At 37.0% G+C, this 21,128-nt stretch overlaps 2 protein-coding genes across 3 annotated transcripts; one reads left to right on the top strand and one right to left on the bottom strand.

The window, feature by feature from the left end:
* Positions 1–6,213: 6,213 nt before the first annotated feature.
* On the bottom strand, positions 6,214–7,216 carry LOC136260746 (dnaJ homolog subfamily C member 17-like). Its single transcript, XM_066054605.1, has one exon. It carries the CDS (start codon positions 7,154–7,156, stop codon positions 6,287–6,289), a length of 870 nt encoding a protein of 289 aa, XP_065910677.1. The 5' UTR covers positions 7,157–7,216; the 3' UTR covers positions 6,214–6,286.
* Positions 7,217–7,256: 40 nt separating this feature from the next.
* On the top strand, positions 7,257–21,047 carry LOC136260441 (E3 ubiquitin-protein ligase TRIM71-like). 2 transcript variants are annotated; one of them, XM_066054162.1, is made up of 6 exons: positions 7,257–7,559; positions 7,616–8,310; positions 9,192–9,320; positions 9,376–9,462; positions 10,783–11,072; positions 19,716–21,046. In XM_066054162.1, exons 1-6 carry the CDS (start codon positions 7,310–7,312, stop codon positions 20,596–20,598), a joined length of 2,334 nt encoding a protein of 777 aa, XP_065910234.1. In that variant the 5' UTR covers positions 7,257–7,309; the 3' UTR covers positions 20,599–21,046. The 2 variants fall into 2 exon arrangements, with proteins under 2 accessions (XP_065910234.1, XP_065910235.1); XM_066054163.1 differs by lacking the exons at positions 9,192–9,320; positions 9,376–9,462 and having other exon boundaries at positions 19,716–21,047.
* Positions 21,048–21,128: the final 81 nt, after the last annotated feature.

The following is a 21,128-nucleotide window of genomic DNA, read 5'->3' as shown; positions in this document are numbered from 1 at the left end:
TGAATCTATGGCAGATGAGGACGAAGAAAGTGGTTCTGGGAAAACCGTATATGCTGATTTCGATTTTGCTGTGTGTTTTTTGATTGGAGGATGACTGACGTTGGATTATGACGAAAATATGGCCCTTTTAAAGGTAAATCGCCATCTAACACTGTTCAGATTTCAGCCTTTTCCAACCACCCTGGGCTTCAAGGCATCCTTCTGCATCGATGCAAGTATAGTTTGAAGGTGAGCAGTTTGTTGTCTTGCGCGGAATTGCAATATAAGGTTCAAGGTTGAGCATAATCTTTTCAAAAGTAGAGACTGGCATGTGATACCAACCTTATATGGCTTCACACTTACCTGGTGTTATATTCTGGTGTATTTACTGTTGTTTTGATCCATTTTATAGCAGCTTCAGTGATTGTAATTTTGATCAGAAACTATTTATAATTTCTCTTTGTAGTATAGTGATGTCATTGTGTTATATAATAATTACTAACCTGAGTGCTTACAATGTGACATAAAGCTGAACAGTGTCCAAAAAATCTATTAATATTGGTCTTACATTTTGTTATCTGATTGTCATGTTTCCGAAGTATTTGCTAATTGTGACTTGTGATGCCAGTACTTACCATGTTATATAGTATTACTGATTTTTCTAGTTAGTTATCCTTGAAAATGCATTAGGTACCTGTGTATACTTAGTATTACATAATACACACAGTTTTATTTGTGGATCACTTGCTTTATTCATGTAATATTCTGAGTGGTCAGTCTACAAAGAAGTGGTCACTCTTGAGAGGTTTTACCTAGCTCATATGCTGTTCTCCATAAAATAGTTATGTAATGAAAATTTCATGTCATTATTAGTTTCCTATCTAGATTTATGACACTTTGAATATTGTGTTTGGTGCCATGCGATATATGTAAAAAGCATTGAAAATACTGTACACAAAAATCATCACACTGTCAGCTTCTTTTGCTTATATCTTTTGATAGGAACCACCAATTGAGGTGGGATTTACACTAAAATGACCCTGAAAAATAGCACAATATTTATCATACCAATGAATGCATGGAATGTTAATTATTTAATTTAGTTGGAAATCTCTACTTATAGAGGGGATGCCTCGGTGATGCTGTGCTGCAATCGTCTTGTGTAACCATGTGCTTTGATCTTTTTTGACCTCTTGTTTGATCACGTGCTAAGTACTAGCTACGAAAAGGACTCACTTCGTTCCTGCAGCTTAAGTACCTATCCAGGCATGATATATTATACCTACAGTTTCCCTACTGCATAGCTCACTAGCTACGTTATAAATAGACTACGTATAGCTAGTCTAGTTTGTATCGATGTTGATATATCGATATTGATGTTTCAATATTCAATTTACAGCCTGACAGGCTGTGAATTGAATAGCACAGCTTAGCTAGTTATTAGCTAGCTACCTGCAGCTAGCCCACCTAGATATAGCTGTGAAGAAATCAACTAGAGTTGTTGTAACAAGTGCATGTACTAAAATGTGGTGAAACAAAAATGTGATGGTAGCTATATACAGCTACCATATAGCTATAGCTATCGCTGCAACAGAATGCCTATTTTCCTACATAAAGCTTGACTTTAGTTTTACTATAGTATCTTCTAGTTTACTATTTTGGGTGGAATGGATACCTAATTCATTATCACATGACATGCACTGTAAAAAATGAAGTGTGCTTTACACACAAAAACAGTGTCATGGTAAGTAGTTGTAATTGTTGTAATTGCTATAGATGTACTCAGACTGTGCAGTTTGCCCCACAGACCTTTAATGCATTAAAAAGCCTTTAAAATGAATAAAATAAAATAATAAGTATACACTGGTCAAGTGATAAGATGTAGAGTATATGTGCAGAAGACAGGCACTTGTTAGAACCATAATTATTTAATTATTAGGCACATGCCTCACATAGGTTTATAATTGTGGAATATAATGATGGTTGTGTGCATGCTGTGTTGTTTTTCCTCTAGCCTTTCTATTGTGATCAGACAGACAGGCAGACCAACATCATGTAGTATTGCTTATATAATTCAACATTAGTGCTTCTGCAAGTACATTATCCACACAAAAGCAGCCAAACTGTGAAAAAAGGTGTGGCTTCCAATAGTCTGGGTGAAAGAAGTTGTGAAATCAAAGGTGGCGGTCAAGAAATGGCTGCAATGAAATATTGTTCTTGTTTATAGGAATGGTGCTTCCTCAGATACAACCTAATGCAATTCAGTTTACTAATGCAGTTCAGTTTCACAACTTGGTTCTGCAAATAAAGGTTGCTCTGAAGGTATTTTTAACCATGTAGTCTCAATCAAACTAAAGCTAATAAAATTATGCAAAACTTAATAAAAATATTACATGCATAAAATAAAGATACATTGTTTGCAGTAAGGTGAAAACTTAATAAAGATGCAGTCTTAAAATGTACAGGTCCTACAATATGCTTATTGCTGTGTATTTGCATATTTCAGATAGTACTATTTTAATGAGGCAAATTTCTTTGATATTTCACTTGCACTTGAGTGTCTCACAATGCAGCAACCCATATACACTTATAAAAAGATAGAATAATAAAGGTAATCTTTCAAAAATTGGCCCAGCTATTCAGCTAGTTACTTACACATTTATTCAGTGGTAAAAGTTTCAGTTAATAGACTTCTGACTCCATGCACGACAATTACAACTTGTAGTACTATTTTTGATCAGAATTGCTACAAATTTAATTTCAAAAGGCACACTGTGTAGAGGTTTCCAGATGGGTTTTATATATTCTGTCAAAACCCTCTTTTAGATTTAACTTAGTACTAGACTAGCTTAATTAGCTATAATTATTGCTGTACTGACAATCTATCACAACAAAAATCCTTAGACACCATACATTTCAGTGGTAGTCATGCATGTGATTACATTTTACTAACACTCATTACAGCTATTCAACTCGCAGCAACATGTTATCTTTCACTTCCAATTTCATAAAATGATCTAAACACTCTAATAGAGCAGTCAAGTATCTACTCCAATAGAGCAAACAAAGCAGCTACTGTTTGAAATATCTTTTACCCCTATAGCTAGTTAATTATTTGACAGTTTTAAGCATTAATTTGCTGTGAAACTAACAGTAGCCTAAACTGCAATATTGGAGCCTCTAAAATCTCACTTTTTTCATTTTTTAATATCATAATACATGCATATTGCAGTATTGCATTTTCAGAAATCTCCCTTTTTCAAATTTTGAATCCACCGCTATGTAGGTCTGCCTCAGTTGGCAGATAGTAATTGGAACATATGATTTAATGTGGTTGACTCCTAGCTACATAATAAAATAGATAATGTTCTACCTACACATGTGCAGTTTTGGTGGACAGAGAGTTGGTTTGTTCAATCGTGTTACATGTGTGTATTAAGTTTAGTTATCACCACATGCAGGGTCAGGTGTGTGCAAGATAGTGAAGGAAGCTACATACAGGGCCAGCAGAATTGTAACTTTAGGGGTTGCTCAGATGTGCAGGTGCAACGAATGCATGACAGTACTGTATTTCATTGCTCCAGGCTGTGTCCAGCTTCAAGAGTTACACATGTACAGTGGAATGTCAACAGTTACAATTACAACAAGCACAAGGAAAATTTAATTAGGTATCATATGTAGTGGAACAAGAGAGGTTGTCTATATCTGCAGATATACTAGTGGACATTTAATCCCTTTACTTCAGTCTGTAGCCATGACTGAATTAAATGTTCACTAGTATATCTGCAGGTGTAGACAACCTCTCTTGTTTCACTATACTTTTCATTTCAATGATCTCTATTAAAACTTAAAAATTCCAACACTTTCCTTGTGCTTGCTTTTATGTAACATAATTATACTGGTGAACCCAAGCATACTGCATCAAAAGAAAGAATGGTGCTAGACATGCCATAAAATTAATTTTGCATCTGAACACGCAGCATCCCAACCATCAATTACTGAGAAGTGAAGTGGCCATTAAACTTTGTTTTCAACTATGTTTAGCCTGTTACACAGTGTTTCAAACAAAGAACAATATAAGGAGTGTCTCTGTAATCAATTCATTCACTATAATTATGGAACATTTCTCGTTATTTCATTAGGGATTATCATTGTTCAACTATCCCTCTTTCAGAGAAAATATATGGGACACAAAGGAGGACAAAGGTAAGACAAGATGCATGCATTGCACATACAAGATACATTTTGAGCTGAAGTGACATCTAGTAGTGAAAAAATCAAGCATGTAGCCTTAGTTGTTGTCAAGTTACACTTGTCTGAAGGTATGTATTAGTAAGATAGTCAGTTAGCAGAAAATTCAATTTAATAATTTTTTGTAGCAACTTATTCGAAGGATTTTTGGTTGCACTGAAGGTACTTTTGGGCTTGGCTGTGCCTAACCAATATTGCCAAGGCTCTGTGAAGGTATTGTAGTTAAGGCTAGTTTTGGTTAATATTGAGAATGTACGAACCTCCATGATACTTATAATGTATGGTACTACTGTACTGTACGATAGACACATGAAATGGTTTACCAATGCCATAACGACTATTTGTACAAGCCTACACTCTACAGATAGAGTACACTTATACCACATCAGTTTTCTCATCAAAGTAAAAGTCATCTATTGATTCCAATTTACTGGCAGTGTGTATCTTGCTTGTCACCTCTGCAATGTAAATATATTTTCCAACCCAAATCTGTTATTCTGACATTGTGATTCTCATCCACCCTGTAATTACCATAATCTTATATTATTTTGAAATAATTTGTATCGTATGCTATCCCAGAGGGAGGTTGGTCACATGTCATCATACATCTTGTGATCACTGTTGAACTGTGTGTTGAACTAATTCAATATTGACCTCTTAACATTCTAAAGGATGGATTGCATAAGTGCATCCCACAAGCCTTCTCAGTACAATGTGCTTCTTTCTTAGATGGGCTTTTGTGTAAGTCAGCTGTAACCTTGTTGTTAGGAATTCATGCATCTCTTGTTGCATCATACGGTATAATGTGCATCATGAAATTTTGCCCAAAAATATCTCCAACCTCACTTTTCCTCCGTGACAGCTTGGCAGTATTGTTTACAAGCAGCTCTAAAACATTATTTAAGACTTCCAGTAAACTTTCCCCCTGGTGGTGTTGGTGGGGATGGTGGGGGGATCGTGCCTTTAGACTTCCCCTCTCAATCCCCTACATTGTATATGACATCTTTATATTTAGTTTGCATGCTTCTAACTTCACTTTGTAAATTTCATTGCCAAAGCCGCACCACCCCATATTTTGGCCTGCTCCACCATTCTTGATTGCAGAAATAACTTACGAACTGGAACACAATAAAATAGCCTGATACAATCTGTGAATAGTATGGGGATGAAATGTCCACTAGTATAGCTGCAACTGTAGACAACCTTCCTTGTTCCACTTAAAGTTTCCAGCCTTATATACTTGCTTGTTCACTTCTTAGTGTAATAACATAATTACTGATGAACCAGCAAAAAAGGCAAGAAGCACCTCTGGAATTAATCCACTTACTACGGAAATTATTCTCGTGATACAGATAATGTGCTACCCATGAATCAACACCTACGCAGCAGTGGAGAAAGAAACAGAACACAAAGGAGGACAAAGATTATCCATGGTGCATGCATTGTAGCTGCTGCAGTGGATGAAAAGGCACACCTCAGGCCAAAGCAACACTTTAACAATTAAGAAATCACATCCATGATCTTATGGCTGAAGGCAAAACCTCTGAAGGTATGATTAGAGTAGCCTTCAGAAATAGTAAGTTTCTGGACCGACTAAATGATGCGGCCTTCAGCCAAACATAACATGACTATGGTTGATGTGATTTCTTGAATGTTCGAGTGTTGCTTTAACCTTAAGTGTGCCTTTTCACCAATTGCAGCAGCTACAGTGCATGTATCACGGACTACCTTGCCCTCCTTTTCTTTCTCCACTACTCTGCTTTTATTTATTACTGCTCTAACGGCTTGTATATGAGCTGCTTGTGATTATTGTTATTAGAGCTTTACAGTAGCCAGCACTGAAGGTCTATACAGCAAACTATGTACAGATTTTAAGATATAAAATTAGAGTAGAGATTGACTGCTTTATCACAGTACCTTGATTTTTGGTGCAAGCACAAAGCATTGACCAATAAAAGCAAGAAAAGATGTATGGCTCCCCCATTTATGTCTGCAATACATAGTTTCATGAAAAATTTAATCCACTTCATCTTACAATGTATTACACTGATATAAATTACAGATCTGTGTTTTGTTCTTCTTTGGTGACAACATCTGACTGTTGATTCATAAGTTTCTGTGCCTCTCTCAAGCGAGCAAATGTTGCAAGTTCATAATTTTCAAGATCACTGTCTGGATTAAACGTTTGACTCTCTTTGACAGCAGGTTTTCCTGCTGCCCATGTTAGAGATAGGGGATTTGTTGTAAGTCCTTTTTCAACTAATACTGCCTGAGATGCATCTGTAGTATTCTTAAATACAATAAGAGCTCTACCATTCTTTTTAGGGACAAGAACATCCAGTACTTTCCCATATTTACCAAATAGTTTCATTAAAACGTCTCTAGAATAGCCACCATTGGTGAAATCATTCTTGGTAGCTCTCCACTGTGCTTTCAGTGTGGGATCTTCTTGAACTTCTACTGGGTTCTGAAATTCAGCCCGTAACAATTCTTCTTGCTTTTTAATCCATTCACTTCCCTCAGTTCGTAATCTAGCTATCTCTGCTTCAATGTTTCTGCTAGCTTCTCGCTCGTACTCGCTCTGTTGACCCGACATTTGTTCTTGCAATTCTAAATCTTCCTTAAACTTCTTTCTCTTGCTTGACAGCTCTTGTGTTCGCCTCAACGAAGCCTGCTTTGTTCTCACCCATTTGTCGTAAGCAGCTTTTGCAGCAGGATCGGTTAAAATTTTGTAAGCTTTGGAAATTTTCTGAAAAATCTCACCAGCACGCGGATTGTCTGGATTCTTATCTGGATGATGCCTAAGCGCCTTTTTCTTGTAACCTCTTGTGATGTCTCTTTCAGAACTTACAGGAGTCACTGAAAATAACTCATAAAGATCGTTAGTATCTAAATCTTTTAACAGAGTAACAATTTCCTCCGACATGTTGAAAATCTATTTGCTTGCGCTTTCACCAACTAGAAGTTTAAAACGTTACTGAACCAAAATATTAGAGACAAACAAAGTGATCACGTGAAAAGATAATCCAATAGTGGGTGGGGTCAAGGCGTGCAGCGCTCGAGCCAGCGCTTCTTAGTCATGACTGCTAATGTCGCTTCTAGTCTTGTTCTTCATCACATTAACTTGACAGGTGTGGAAATCGGACGTGGTGCTTACGGAAGAGTCTTCGAGGTTGACTATGAAGGAACGCTTTGCGCCGCTAAAGAGGTACACACACTTTTACTACAGTATGCGCAGGGCGATGAACTTCAGAAAATCAAGGATGACTTTCTCCGTGAGTGTCAAATCTGGAGCACCCTTCGTCACCCTTGCATCGTTCAATTTCTAGGTAGCTTAATTGTACTGTATATGGTCTAGTGTAACTGCAATTGCCGATTTCTGTAGGAGTGTACTATCCCACGGTGGAAGCACTGCCTGTTATGGTAATGGAGAAGATGCAGCACAGCCTGAGGAGTGTGATGGAAAGGTATACCAACATACCGATGAATATGAAATTGTCAATACTGAATGAAGTGTGCCTCGGTATCAGATATCTCCACAGTAGAACCCCTCCGATTGTGCATCGTGACCTCACCCCCAATAACATACTACTGGGAGATCATCTTAAAGCTAAAATCACTGACCTGGGTGTTGCCAAACTGATGATGCAGGCACCATCTTCACGGACAATGACTAGAGCTCCAGGCACAACTGATTTCATGCCTGCTGAATCGCTGGCAGACAGACCAGTCTATGGTCTACCACTAGATGTATTTTCCTTTGGCGGAGTGATCTTGTACACTGCTACTCAGCTATGGCCCCAACCATCATCTTGGGTACAGTTTGATTCTCATGGCAGAAGAATAGCAGTGACAGAAGTTACAAGACGACAGCACTACTTGGACAGAATGATTGAAGATGCGGCAGACCTAAAGCCATTAGTGATGTCTTGCTTGGATGACAACCCTAAAAATCGTCCTTTGATAGAACAAGTCTCAGTGGAAATCAAAAGAGCTAAAGATGTTATCAGTGAAAAAAGTGACTTAATTCCAATTATGTGGTGGGCTAATGTGCAGCAGTCATCATCAGTGAATCTAGAGGTATAATACATAACATAGTAGTGTGCCTGGTGGCTGGTACAGTGGTACACCATGCTAGTGTATTGTTAACAAGAGTAGCAATAGTGTAATTTATGCATGCATATAATTCTGTGCTCTTTCCTTTGAAAAGAATAAATGGAAATACTCTAGTAGTCCACATGCTAAATTTGAACAAAGCACATAGGACACAAGCCATCAAAGTATTTCTTTAATTGCAACATTTTAGAACCTTTTTTTGCGTATCTAAAAACTAAAATGCATATCCAATTGGCTTGAAGTTTGGCACATAAAACGAATTGAATAGACTGAAAAATGGATTGTGATTAGTCTAAGTATATCATAGTTCTGAACCTTGGTGGTTGTGAATAACAACTTTGTAGTTATAGCAAATCAGGTATCTATGTATAACAACTAAGAGTATGATGAAGTACTTGAATGGACATATAGACTAGCTGTAGGACTTGCTAGATACCAGTCCACAAAAAACTGATCATAGGCGGTGAAAAGAACAAGACTTTCAAAAAATTATGTGTGGTGAGATGTGATATGAAAGGTAGCAGCAAGAGTTCATAATATTTGTATGGGGTTCCATACTAATTATATGAACTCTTGGTAGCAGCCATGGCTACAGTAATGTATTGTTGCAAATTTACTGATGTTAAGTTACTGCATGCAGCTGTTTTCTGCCACCCTTGATTCTATTCACTGAATCCAGTTATAATATGGCTATTTTGTTATAGATTTCATTCAGCACTTCTTAGGTTGCAATAAAATTTTAGGACAATGAGATCTTCATTGCCTGCATTCACACTTTATGCCAACAGTGTTGATTGTCAGTTAGTCTGTTATGGACTCTTGTAAATAGTGCCTGCTTTGTTCAGATGACTCTATACAACCAGCAACATGAGACAACCATTGAGGAACAAAGAAAACAAATTGATAATTTAAGAAGTGAAGTTGATCAATTAAGAGTTGAAAATACACAGCTACAGGCTGATCAACAGAGGAAGGTTTGGGTGTGAAAACCAATAGTATTATGTTTGCCATATAATTAATTACAAATAGGAAACAATCATTGCAGAACAAAGGAGGGATATTGATGTGCTTAAAGCTGAAAATCTACAATTAAAAATCATTAGCAATCAGATAATGGTTAGCAAATTACTATGTAGTGTAACAACACTAGACTACAAGTATAAGGAAAAATTAGAAATCTAACATTTGAGTAGGGATCATTCAGCCTGTAGCTGTCAATAGTGTAGTCATGACTGAAGTTAAGTTGAGATTAGTATAGGTGTAGGTGACCTCCTTTTCATTGCTTATATCTATGATTCCTAAAATTTCTAATTTTTTCTTACACTTGTTTGTTTACTATTTTTGCCATATGTGAACCATTGCATACTGCATCAAAGGAAAAAACACCAGACGCATTATAAAAATTAATTGCTTTTTGCCTTGACTATCAATTACTGAAATGCAAAGTTTCTATTCTGCTATTTCAATTATGTTCCGCCTTTTATATACAATACAGTGTTAAAAACGAAGAACAGTATGAGAAACGCCTCACCAGTCACTATAGAAATTATGGCTGAACACATGCCCCAATTATAAATGAAGCACAAAGTGGCCAGTCAGCTTCAGTTTCAGCTATGTTCCACCTGTTCTAGCATTACAAATGGAGAAAAATACGAGAAGCACCTCTGCAATCAATCTAGGCATACTTTGAACACATTAACCACAAATCAACAACTACATGTAGTAGTGGAGAAAGAAATGGAGTTTTATGTGGTTATCTTGGGCCAGCTGTGAATCATCTGATTTATTCACATGGTGGTCCAACTACTGTCGAAGGAGTTAAGAGATGTCATCCAAGAACACAACCTCCACTTGAAGAATATTTTATGGTCATAATGTGTATATGTGCTGGCCTTTTTAAACAAGACATTGCTAGTTGACTCAAAGTGGGACTAAGCCCCTCCACATTCGTCATACTGGTTCCATTCTGTTTCTGAACTATTGTACATACAACAATATACCTATACAGTAGCCATCAGCTTACTTTTATCCCTCCACCATCTATGGGCATTAATGGCAGATGTTATTCTTTCTTTGTACATGTTTGTTTTGTTTGGAACCAAGTTCCTGGGAATTGACTGCCGTTCTGCATTTCGTCACGCTGCTTATATACATTTTTGTTGTAATTTTTAAGTGTTTGATTGTTATTACTGTTTGTTTTGTACTGTGCCATGTTTGTGTTGGAGTTGTTGTGTTTTGTATTTGGACAGTGCCTCGTGTAGGCTTGTGCCTTTTTCATTTGGAAAAGGTAACATGGAGCTATGCATGTATGAATATCATCTCCTCCTGTTAATATACACATGTTGTGGTGTGCCAGCTTTCTTGGCTGCATGGCACACTACTTGACTGTAGAATACAACTTTACATAGTTACTACAGGTTTATGCATTTTGTAAAGGTTGATTTACCAGATCCTAGCAAATGTGAAGCAATCATTCCCAATGCAGTGGCAAATAAGGAAGCCTCATTGGTTGTGACATTGAAGAATTCTGACTGCAGACCGATTTTGAATGGTGCTGAAGTCGTAAGTGTGTCTGTGAAGACTAAATACAACAGTGAAGTGGCAACAAAAGCAATCAACGAATTGGATAATGGAATATACAGTGTAGGCTTCATTCCCACTGTATATGGAGATCACACTATATATATTCAAGTTAATGGAGAGCACATTCCAGGAAGTCCATACAAGTAAGATTTAGTGATATCACAACAATAATGCAATACACACCATAGAATGTGTTGATCACATCACAGTACTTTCACAAGTTTCTATATCTGTTTCTTTTTGTATTGAAGTAGATTCTGTCATATAAACACACTTTATGTGTATGTTTTTGGCCAAATATATACAAGTGTAGGTAAAAAATTGAAATATTAAGTACACAAAAAATTTTGGAATTTTCATATCGTGCACTACTCCAGCTTGTTTCAGTACTTTTTATTGATGTACTTTGGTCCCTACTCTAGTTGAAAATTCTTGTGTACTTTTTAAAGTACTTGTTTGTTAAATTTTTAAAATAATTATTGTGACTGGTGAACCCATGCATACCGCATCTGAAATGGTGGTACGTCCCAGCTATATCAATTATCATCTGAAAAGTGAAGTATCCATTACGCTTCGTTGTCAGCTGTGTTCAACCCATTATACACAGCATTTTGAATCAAGAACTGTTCAAAAAGCACCTCTACAATCCACGCATACTGAAAGAAAGAAATGATGCTGCGCATCCCAGTTATATCAATTATCAACTGAAAAGTGAAGTATCCATTACGCTTTGTTGTCAGCTATGTTCAACCCATTATACACAGCAGTACGAATCAAGTACTGTTTGAAAAGCACCTCTGCAATCAAAATAGCTACTACGAAAAATACAGACGATTTCCATTACAAAGGGAAGCCATCACGTGCTACCACCAAATCGACACTTTTCACTGTCAGCAAAGATGAATGGAACATGTACACAAAGGAGGACAGTGATAAGTCCATGAAGAATGCATTGCTGTATGCCAAAAGGCACCTCTCAGGCCAAAGCAACATCGAACAGTGAAAAAATCAAGCCCGTAGCTTTAGCCGTTATTGAGTTACGCTTGTCTGAAGTCAGTCAGTCACTAGAAAATTCCGTTAAATGAATATTTTTAAAATTCTGTACCAATTTGTTGAAAGCGTTTCAGGTCGATCTGAAAGCTTGTTTGGGCTTAGTTTTACCTAACCAATACTGCCTCATTGTCATCAGGGAAAATTGAGGCTGGTTTTTGGGTGATATTATTTCGTGGGCCACGCCTACTCCTTTTTGTGGTCCTACCATACTGTACGATGTTTGAGTAGTTGAAATCATAGGAATAAAAAGCAATGAAACAAGGAAGATCATCTACACCTGCAGCTATACTAGTGGGCCCTACTTTAGTCATATACTCTATACAGCCTGTCATTAAAGACACATGATAGTGTGTCGTGCAGCAAAGAATGCTGGTGTGCCACACCATGAGTATATTTAAAGGAAGAAACAAAACACTATTTTCATGCATATGTAGCTCCGTGCTCCCTTCTCAAATTAGGATCATTTTTATACTGCAAATGCCCTCCACCTTCAGCACCCCACATAACAAATTTGAGCAAGATTGCCTAACACAATCGTGAAATATGAGCCTTCAAATTTTGGCCTACTTTCTTTTCTTTGTTTAGGGGCTCGGGGGGCTTAGATTATTCTTTTCTCACACTTTACAAAAACCATTATAAAATGCAAATGTGTAACTCGATTTTCTTGAACTTTGTTAGAGTGTATTGTGGCACAATCATGTACTAAGTTTGGCGTAAATCTGATTAATAGTCATAGAACTATGGACAATTATTTGCATTAAAAAAAAGGCCAACTTGTTGTCACACCTACAAGGTAAACCACTTTTGTTAAAAATTGCTACGTGTATAGGTTAACCATCATAACTCAAACCTTTTGTAGTTTAAAAGAAATCGCATTGACAGCTTTAGAGTTACAAGGCAAACTCTAAACAACTGTAAATCACGTGGTCGAAATACTCTAATAGAACAATCATCATGGGGTAAAAAAGGTGCATGAAAAATGTTGAATAAAACTTACCAGTGTTAGAACCAGGGATCTCCATACTGAGCACCCAAATCCTTATCCACTGAGCTGCCGCTATCACGGCTGTTTACCTCACTTAATTTCTACTTTATAAATGAAAATTCTAGCTTAAATCTACTCAATAGTAAAAGTTCATAATTTCATAGATCAATGGAAAATCTCTATTGTTCTAGAACATGTGTGTTCTATTAGAAATCCTCGAAAAGAATGTGCACTCTATTAGAGTATTACAAAAGTAATCAAATAAACTCTGCAATACAATACCATTGTAACTTTTCTAGTATTCCACCAAATCAAAGCTGATATTATAGCCATTTTGGTACAGATCAGTGGGGTAGTACACTACTACTCATGCCAATTGCGTCATCATCATAATCATCATAAGTGCTATGCTAGTAAACAGGCTGGAAATTGTATTCTAGCATAGAGGGTACAGGATTTGTTTTGTTAAAAATTGAGTAACTGCAACTTAATTACCATGTTTTGCATAAAAAATCAAGATACTCTAATAGAACAGTCACTACAAAATCCTAATAATAGTACAATCATGTATACCTAACTTGGAAGGAATTTACTTTGTTATGAAACACTTATGCAAATAAATACAGGCACTATAATATAGCCATGAACAAGCAAGCACAAAATTATAGAGCGATTATCAGTATATTGGTAGGTATTTTTCAGTATTGGTAGAGCGCTTGTTTGTCTTATATCATCGTCATTGCATCTGTAGATAAGAACAATGATTTGTGTAGAAAACAAACCTCTTATGGTTGGCTTTGGGGTATATATTTAAAATACAAAAAGAAGTGAAATCCATGCAAAAAACAGCCAAACTGTACAAAAAGGTGTGGCCTTCAAAAAGCCTGGATGAAAAAAGTTGTGAAATCAAATGTGGCACCCATGAAATAGTTGCAATGATGTTAATAATAAGGCAGTGGATACTGAACCGAAAGTCAGTTCAGTAAGTCATACTGGCTATTAAACCGACAGTAAAACTTTGGGGTCACTAAACGAAAAAAACCCACCAAACTTAGCTAGGGCTCACACTGGAGCTTTAGGCATGCGTGCTAAATACAGTGCTTCCAATACTAGCTACCCACCTCCCCTACTTTTCTATCTTATATAAATTTTACTCAAGTAGTAGTCTCAGTATATAGTAAGAAGAATGCAACCTAAAGGTGAAGAAGAAACCAAAGCTGAACCTGACCCCCTAACCCTAATGCTAATACTACTTTTCGCGGCCCCTAAAGTCGAATGCTCAGGGCAATTACTAGATGTGTCCCCTAAAGTCGAATGCTCAGGGCAACTACTAGTCGCGAAAATAAAACCTTTCGGTTCAGTAACCACTTCCTAATAATAATTAAGCTTAATAATGCACAAAGCCATTATTATAATTTATCATCATCAACATCATTGCAGCCATTTCATGGCCGCCACCTTTGATTTCAGAACATTTTTCACCCAGGATATTTGAAGGCTGCTGTACCCTTTTTATACAGCTTGGCTATTTTTGCATGGATAGTATAACCATGACTGAAGTATAGGGATTAAAATGTCAGCTAGTACAGCTGCAGGTGTAGATGTCTAGATGACCTCCCTTGTTTTATTACATTTTGTTTCTATGATCCCTACTCACTGCAAAATTACTAATTTTTACTTACACTAGTTTGTTTATAATGTAAATTATTACTGGTGAACCACAAAAGAATGGTACCAGATACATTATGTAACTTAATTGCACAACTGAACACACTCCCCAACTATCAATTACCAAATCACAAAGTGGTCATTCCACTTTGTTTTCAGTTATGTTCCACCTGTTATACAGAGTTAAAAATAAACAAAAACAGTGTGAGAAGTGCCTCTGTAATCGATCCAGTCACTATGGAAATTATGACTGGGTACATATCCCGAATATCAATTACTGAATAGCAAAGTAGTCATACCACTTAGTTTTGTTTTGAGCTATGTTCCACTCATTACACAGCATTACAAATGAAGAACACACCTCTGAAATCAATCCAGTTGCACCACATACTGAAGCCATAATGTGTTACTGTGAATAAACACCTACACGGTAGTGGTTGGAGACAAAGGAGGACAAAGGTAAGTCCACGATTCATACTTTATATAGCATCTTTAAACAGGCTGTAGGACCAGGTGTCCTACAGACCTTTAGCACTTGTGCTGTAAAGCTTAATAAATAAAACCATACACAGTTGAGTTATGCTTGGCTGCTAAAAGTGTCATTTAGTTAGTCAGTCAGATAGTAGAAATTCAGTTAATATACCGTATAACGGGAATGATTCGCAGAAGAAAACATTCGCGAATTTCACGATTTTAGGTGCATTCGTGAATGTTTTCTTGCTAAAATTTTCCTATACTTAAAAAACTTTTTCATGGATCGGTTGATGTAGCCATAGATACTCTCGAAAATCTGTGATGTAGCATTCATGTAACGAGTGCATAAGCGGTAGCTACTCGCCTTGCTACTGCTATATATGCGTGACGGACCATGGCGTGTGATTCAAACTTCGGTGACAGTGGAATAATCAGTGCTACTAAATGGGGCAAATATAATTGCAACCCAGTGATTCACTGTGCCGGAACGGCGTGTCTTAGCCTTGGTTTTAGTGCCGCCCCCAAGGCGTGCCTATCGTCCACGCTCATTATCGTGAATGCCTACTTCTCCAGCGAAACAGTGATCATGCATGGCCACTAGAATGCGTAGTACGCAACATGTCAAAGTGAGCCATATAGTCAAACGTTCCCTATCCATAGCAAAAAAAGATTAATTCGTTGTGGGAGCACCCAATTATTAATTATTTTATGCAACGAATCGCAAACATTTTCTCGTGAATGAGGAAATAGTAGATCATTCGTGAATGTTTTCTTCCGTGAATCATTCCCGTTATACGGTATATGAAAAATTAAAATTTCAAAGAAAACTTGTTGGATGGGGTTGCTCTGGAGGCATTTTTAGGCTTGATTATGCCTAACCAATACTGCCAAACTGGCGTGAATGAAAAATGAGGCTGGTTTTTGACTGATTCCTTTAGTTAAGCATAGTAGTCAACTATGGCTAATGCCATGGGCTTGATTTTTTCACTGTTGGATGTTGCTTAGGCTTGAGATGTGCCTTTTCTCCTATCACAGCAGCTACAGTGGATGCATCATGGACTTACCTTCATCCTCTTTGTGTCCCATTTTTTCCACAACCCCCTAGGTGTTGATGCATGGGTACGTAGTGCATTGTGGCTTCTTGTGGCAAGAATTGAGTCCATAATTTCAGTGGATATCTGTGTTTAGCAGATCACGGATCACCAGATCGTGTGATATACACGCCCAACTCAATTTTGAGGACAGTTTGCCTTTTTACAGAACACACAGCAGCGATACATAAGTAGAATACACACTGTGGTAAACCGTTCTTCCAGCAATCGTCCTTAGCTGCAGTTGCTGTTAGTACCCTAGGCACAAAATTGCTACTTAACTAAGTCCTCTTTCTTCTCTTTGGCAAAACGATAACAAGCCTGCATATCATATGACCGAGTTTATGCTAAAGCATGGCCTTAGAATAGGAATGTAAGTGATACTTCTGTTCTAACTTCCATTATTATGTTGATAAGTGTGCCAAGATAGTTAGAGGTTTGAAGTTTGGTATACATTAATTGCATTTGATTCACACTTGCAGTAAGCTGTGGTAGTCAGCGTTGAAACCGGGTCGGGTCATCCGGGTCACATTTTCTCCGGGTCATCCGGGTCTGACCCGGTTTACAATTTATCCGTGTCTGACCCGGATTGGATCACGTGAGACGACGTGGAAATTTATAAACGCTATCGTGTATCTCTTTCGTGAGCCACGCCCACTTATCGCATTACCAACATACGCTCAGCCATGCTCATTTGTTAGTAAGTGTAGTATGTAGCACAAAATTGATATCTATGGTGAGGGGTAGCCATTGTCAGTCGGTGAAGACTTTTTTTTTTTTTTTTTTTTTTTTTGGTCTTCAACCTACAGCTAGGCTGAAGTTGCAATATTTACTCAACACGAATCGAACGCTCAAAATGTAGACTCGTTCGCTCGAGACTAGCTGAAACACGTCTCGGCTTTAATTAATCCGGGTCAAATCCGGGTCTGACCCGGATAGCACAGTGGGTCATCCGGGTCAGCAGTAGTGACCCGGTTTCAACGTTGGTGGTAGTGTTGTGTATAATCCTTTGAAAAGACTGCAAGGTAAACAGTGTATGTGTATGTTACAGTAGTAAAGCACAAAATAGACTAGCTATTGTACCAATATATATATATATATATCCACACAAAACAGCCACAAGTTATGAAAAAATGGTGCAGCCTTAAAAAGCCTGGATGAAAAAAGTTGTAAAATCAAAGGTGGCAGCCAAGAAATGACTGCAATGAATGTGGATTTCACTTTTTTTTGTACTTTATAAGGCTCCAAAACCAGCCTATGGTTGACTTTGAAGTTTGTTTTTTTACTAACATTTCTTCTTTTCTGTAGCTACAGACACAATGATGATTATTGAAGACAGACTTATAAATGTATTGTATTGCATGATTTACTTCAATCTTTGGCAATATAATTGTAATACTCCAATAGGGTGTATATTTTTTTGAGGATTTCTAATAGAGCATACATAGAATGTTCTAGAACTTCTATTGGTAGATCTATGAAATTACAAACACTTATTTATAAGCAGATTTCAACCTATAGTATGTTCACATTGAGCTGAATCCTCAAAAACATTTAATAACTCATGGATGCAATTACACACGATCTTGAAATTTGGCTCATTTGTAGTACTGCTTGACCCGCTAAAAATATTTCAAAACCTTGTTGTTCAAATGTTTGACATAATATTTATGGCCAATCAAAATTTTCACAATACATTTCCTATGGGGGAAGCCATATAAGTACAGTGTCCATTACGGCCCTTTCCTGAACTTGTAATGGGCCAAACCGTACATGTCTGTTGTTGACACCTTTGCTGTTACCAATAATCATCTGGTTGGCTGAAATGTTAACTTTGTTGAGAAAAAATCCACTTTTAATTTTTAGCTATTTTTCAGGATTCAGCTCAACATGAACATACTATAGAAATTTTCATTTATAAAGCAGAACTTAAGGGATCAGTTAGTTGAAATATATAGCACCTAATCTATACTATATACCTAACCCATACCCTAACCTAAATCCTAGGGGCATTTTTCCTAATCCTACGAGCACTTTTCCTAATCCTACAAGTGCATTTTTCCTAATCCTACGAGCGTTTTTCCTAATCCTACAAGCACTTCTCCTAATATTAGGTAGGCGCCGTATATTCCAACTGATCCAAATTAAGTGAGGTGATCAGCCAAGTTAATGATGCAGGTGTTAGGTATGGAGGTCCCTGGTTCAAATTCTGCTAAGTTTTTTCCAACATTTTTGTGCACCTTTTTTACCCCACAGTGACTGCTCTATTAGAGTATCTTGATCATGCTATTTTACAATTGTTTGGTTTTTGCTTTATAACTTTGTAACTCTATTGCTATTCAAACTATCAAAAGGCACTGCTACAATGATCAGCCTATGTACACACCAATTTTCAAGCTATTCCCAAACTAGGTTTACCCTATAACTGTGACAGAAGTTTGATCTTTTTTTATGTGAATAAATGCTCATAACTCCTTGGATATTCATCAGGTTCACAGCAAAGTTGGTACATGAATTCACCTTTATACACTCTTCATTTGTGCTAAAGATCGAGGCAATTGAATTACATGTTTACATTTGATAGCAATTTTTGCAAAGTGTGTGAAAGGAAATCGAATCCCCCATAGCCCCATAGAAAAAACAAAGATATTAGTTGGAAACTTTGAATGCTCATATCTCGCAAATGGCTGTTCAAATTTGCTGTGTTGTCTACCCTACCTGGTGGACAGCTATATATATAATGCAAAAATGGTGTGCTTTGAAGAAGGGGCTATGGAGCTATGTGCACGTGAAAAAGCTGTTTTCTTTCTTCCTGTCAATATACATGTACTCACGGTGTGTCGTGCCGGCTTTCTTGGCCACATGATACACTACTGTGTGTCTTGATATTGTAGCTTTCATATCCAGCTAATAGTAGAGGCCTTAATTATGTAGCAACCAATTATTAGCTTGATTTCTCTTTCCCTATGAGTGTTTATGTCCAAATGTACTCCAACAATCTGAAATCCATTGATCCATGATCTGCTAAATACAATGCAGAGGCACTTCTCATACTGTTGTTCATTTGTAATGCTGTATAACCCATGGAGCATAGCTGAAAACAAAGCAGAATGGCCACCTCACATTTCAGTAATTGATAGTTACGGTGTACCTTTACTTCCACAAGTAATTTTATAATATATGTAGTGCCATTTACCACCCATAAGTTATGTTTACAAAATAACCAAACAAACAAATAACAAAAAAAATTTAGATATAAATTTTACATATGAATAGAGATCATAAGCCACGAAACAAGGGAGGTCATCTACACCTGTAGCTATACTAGCAGTGCAGTCACACATATTACTGACTGAAGTACGAACTGAATGTGCACTTACACTAGTATAGCTACAGGTGTATAGATGACCTCTGTTGTTTTGTTGCTGTTTGTTTATATGATTCTTACTCAAAATGTAAAATTACTATTGTTTTATGCATGTATTTGTAATGGTAAGGCATGTTTTTTTTTACAGGATAGTTGTTACTTTAAGAGACTACAGTAAAATGAAAGATCAAAACTGCAATCAAGTAGTCACACATTATACATATGATGGAAATAAATTTGGCTATCTCCGTGATGTTGCTATACTACCTGACGGAGAAGTAGCGATAGTTGATAATGATAGCAAAGTTGTTATACTACTTGATAAAGATTTCAAATTGGTGAGGTTGATTGGAAAAGAACATGGTAATGGCAAATTAACTGATCCTTGTTGCATTGCATTCAACAATAACATCATTGCTGTGAGTGATCAGGAGGGTAGTCATCAAGTGAAGAAATATTCTCTTCAAGGAGAGCTGTTATCTGTGATAGGTCAATATGGTAGTTACGTTGGACAATTTGACTATCCAAGAGGACTAGTTTTTGATAATCATGGGAAATTATATGTGATAGATGGATTCAATCTCAGGATTCAGGTGTTTCGGGGAAATGACAAATTTGCTTTTTCGTTTGGAAGTAGAGGTTCCAATCCTGCAGCTGGTCAGTTGCAGTTTCCAGTTAGAATAGCAATTGATTCCAATGATTTCATTTTAGTTAGTGATGTAGAGAAAAACTGCATTCTTGTTTACACCCATACTGGGATTTTTATCAATTTCATACTCTGTAACCATCCATGGGCCATCGCTGTCACTCCTGATGGATTCTACCTGACTAGCCATAAAAGCACAGAAAGTGAGAAAATAATTAATGTATGGAGCCCAATCTATCAGTTGATTGCCAAGTTTGGAAGGAAGGGATCACAGCAGGGTGAGTTTTGTGATATTCGCAGCATTGCCATGGACTGTGCTGGAAATATTTTCATAACAGAGGGAGAGAATCAAAGGCTTCAGGTCATCAGAAACATATTACATTAAGCAGTTTTAGGTAGCAACCTGCCTTTGTGTTGTAACCTCAAAGTTATAATATCTACTTAAACCTTATTCAGTACAATAGTTCCACACTGTGAAATCTATATCTATATTATATATAATGCTGAAAAGCCATCTGACCATCATACCACTTACTCACCAAACTCGGTGCGAATCGACACAATCAGTGCTGATACTGAAGGACTCATCATCTGGCTACTCCAAGATTATTATCATGAGTTCACACGTTCTTCTGTTTGTTTTCTACAGCATGTATATAGAAGGCCAAAGTATAGAGAAAGTTTCAGCAACACTTGTTTGAAAACCACAGCATAAACTGTTCAAATGGTAGAACGCCTGACTAGCATGTAGAAGGTCATGGGTTCTAATTCACATTTTTTCTTTCCTTTTTGTGCATATCTTTTTACTGTTAGCTCATTGTATATGGCATGCAAAGCACGTATCAACGTGGTGGAATTAAATGCCCATAATCTGGCAACTCAAGTATATTATAAAGTAAAGGCAGTCCACCAGAA

This window comes from Dysidea avara, chromosome 7, assembly GCF_963678975.1.
Source record: "Dysidea avara chromosome 7, odDysAvar1.4, whole genome shotgun sequence".
Classification (NCBI taxonomy): domain Eukaryota; kingdom Metazoa; phylum Porifera; class Demospongiae; order Dictyoceratida; family Dysideidae; genus Dysidea; species Dysidea avara.
The sequence above is the reverse complement of the archived record's forward strand: the minus strand, read 5'-3'. Positions and strand labels throughout refer to the sequence as shown.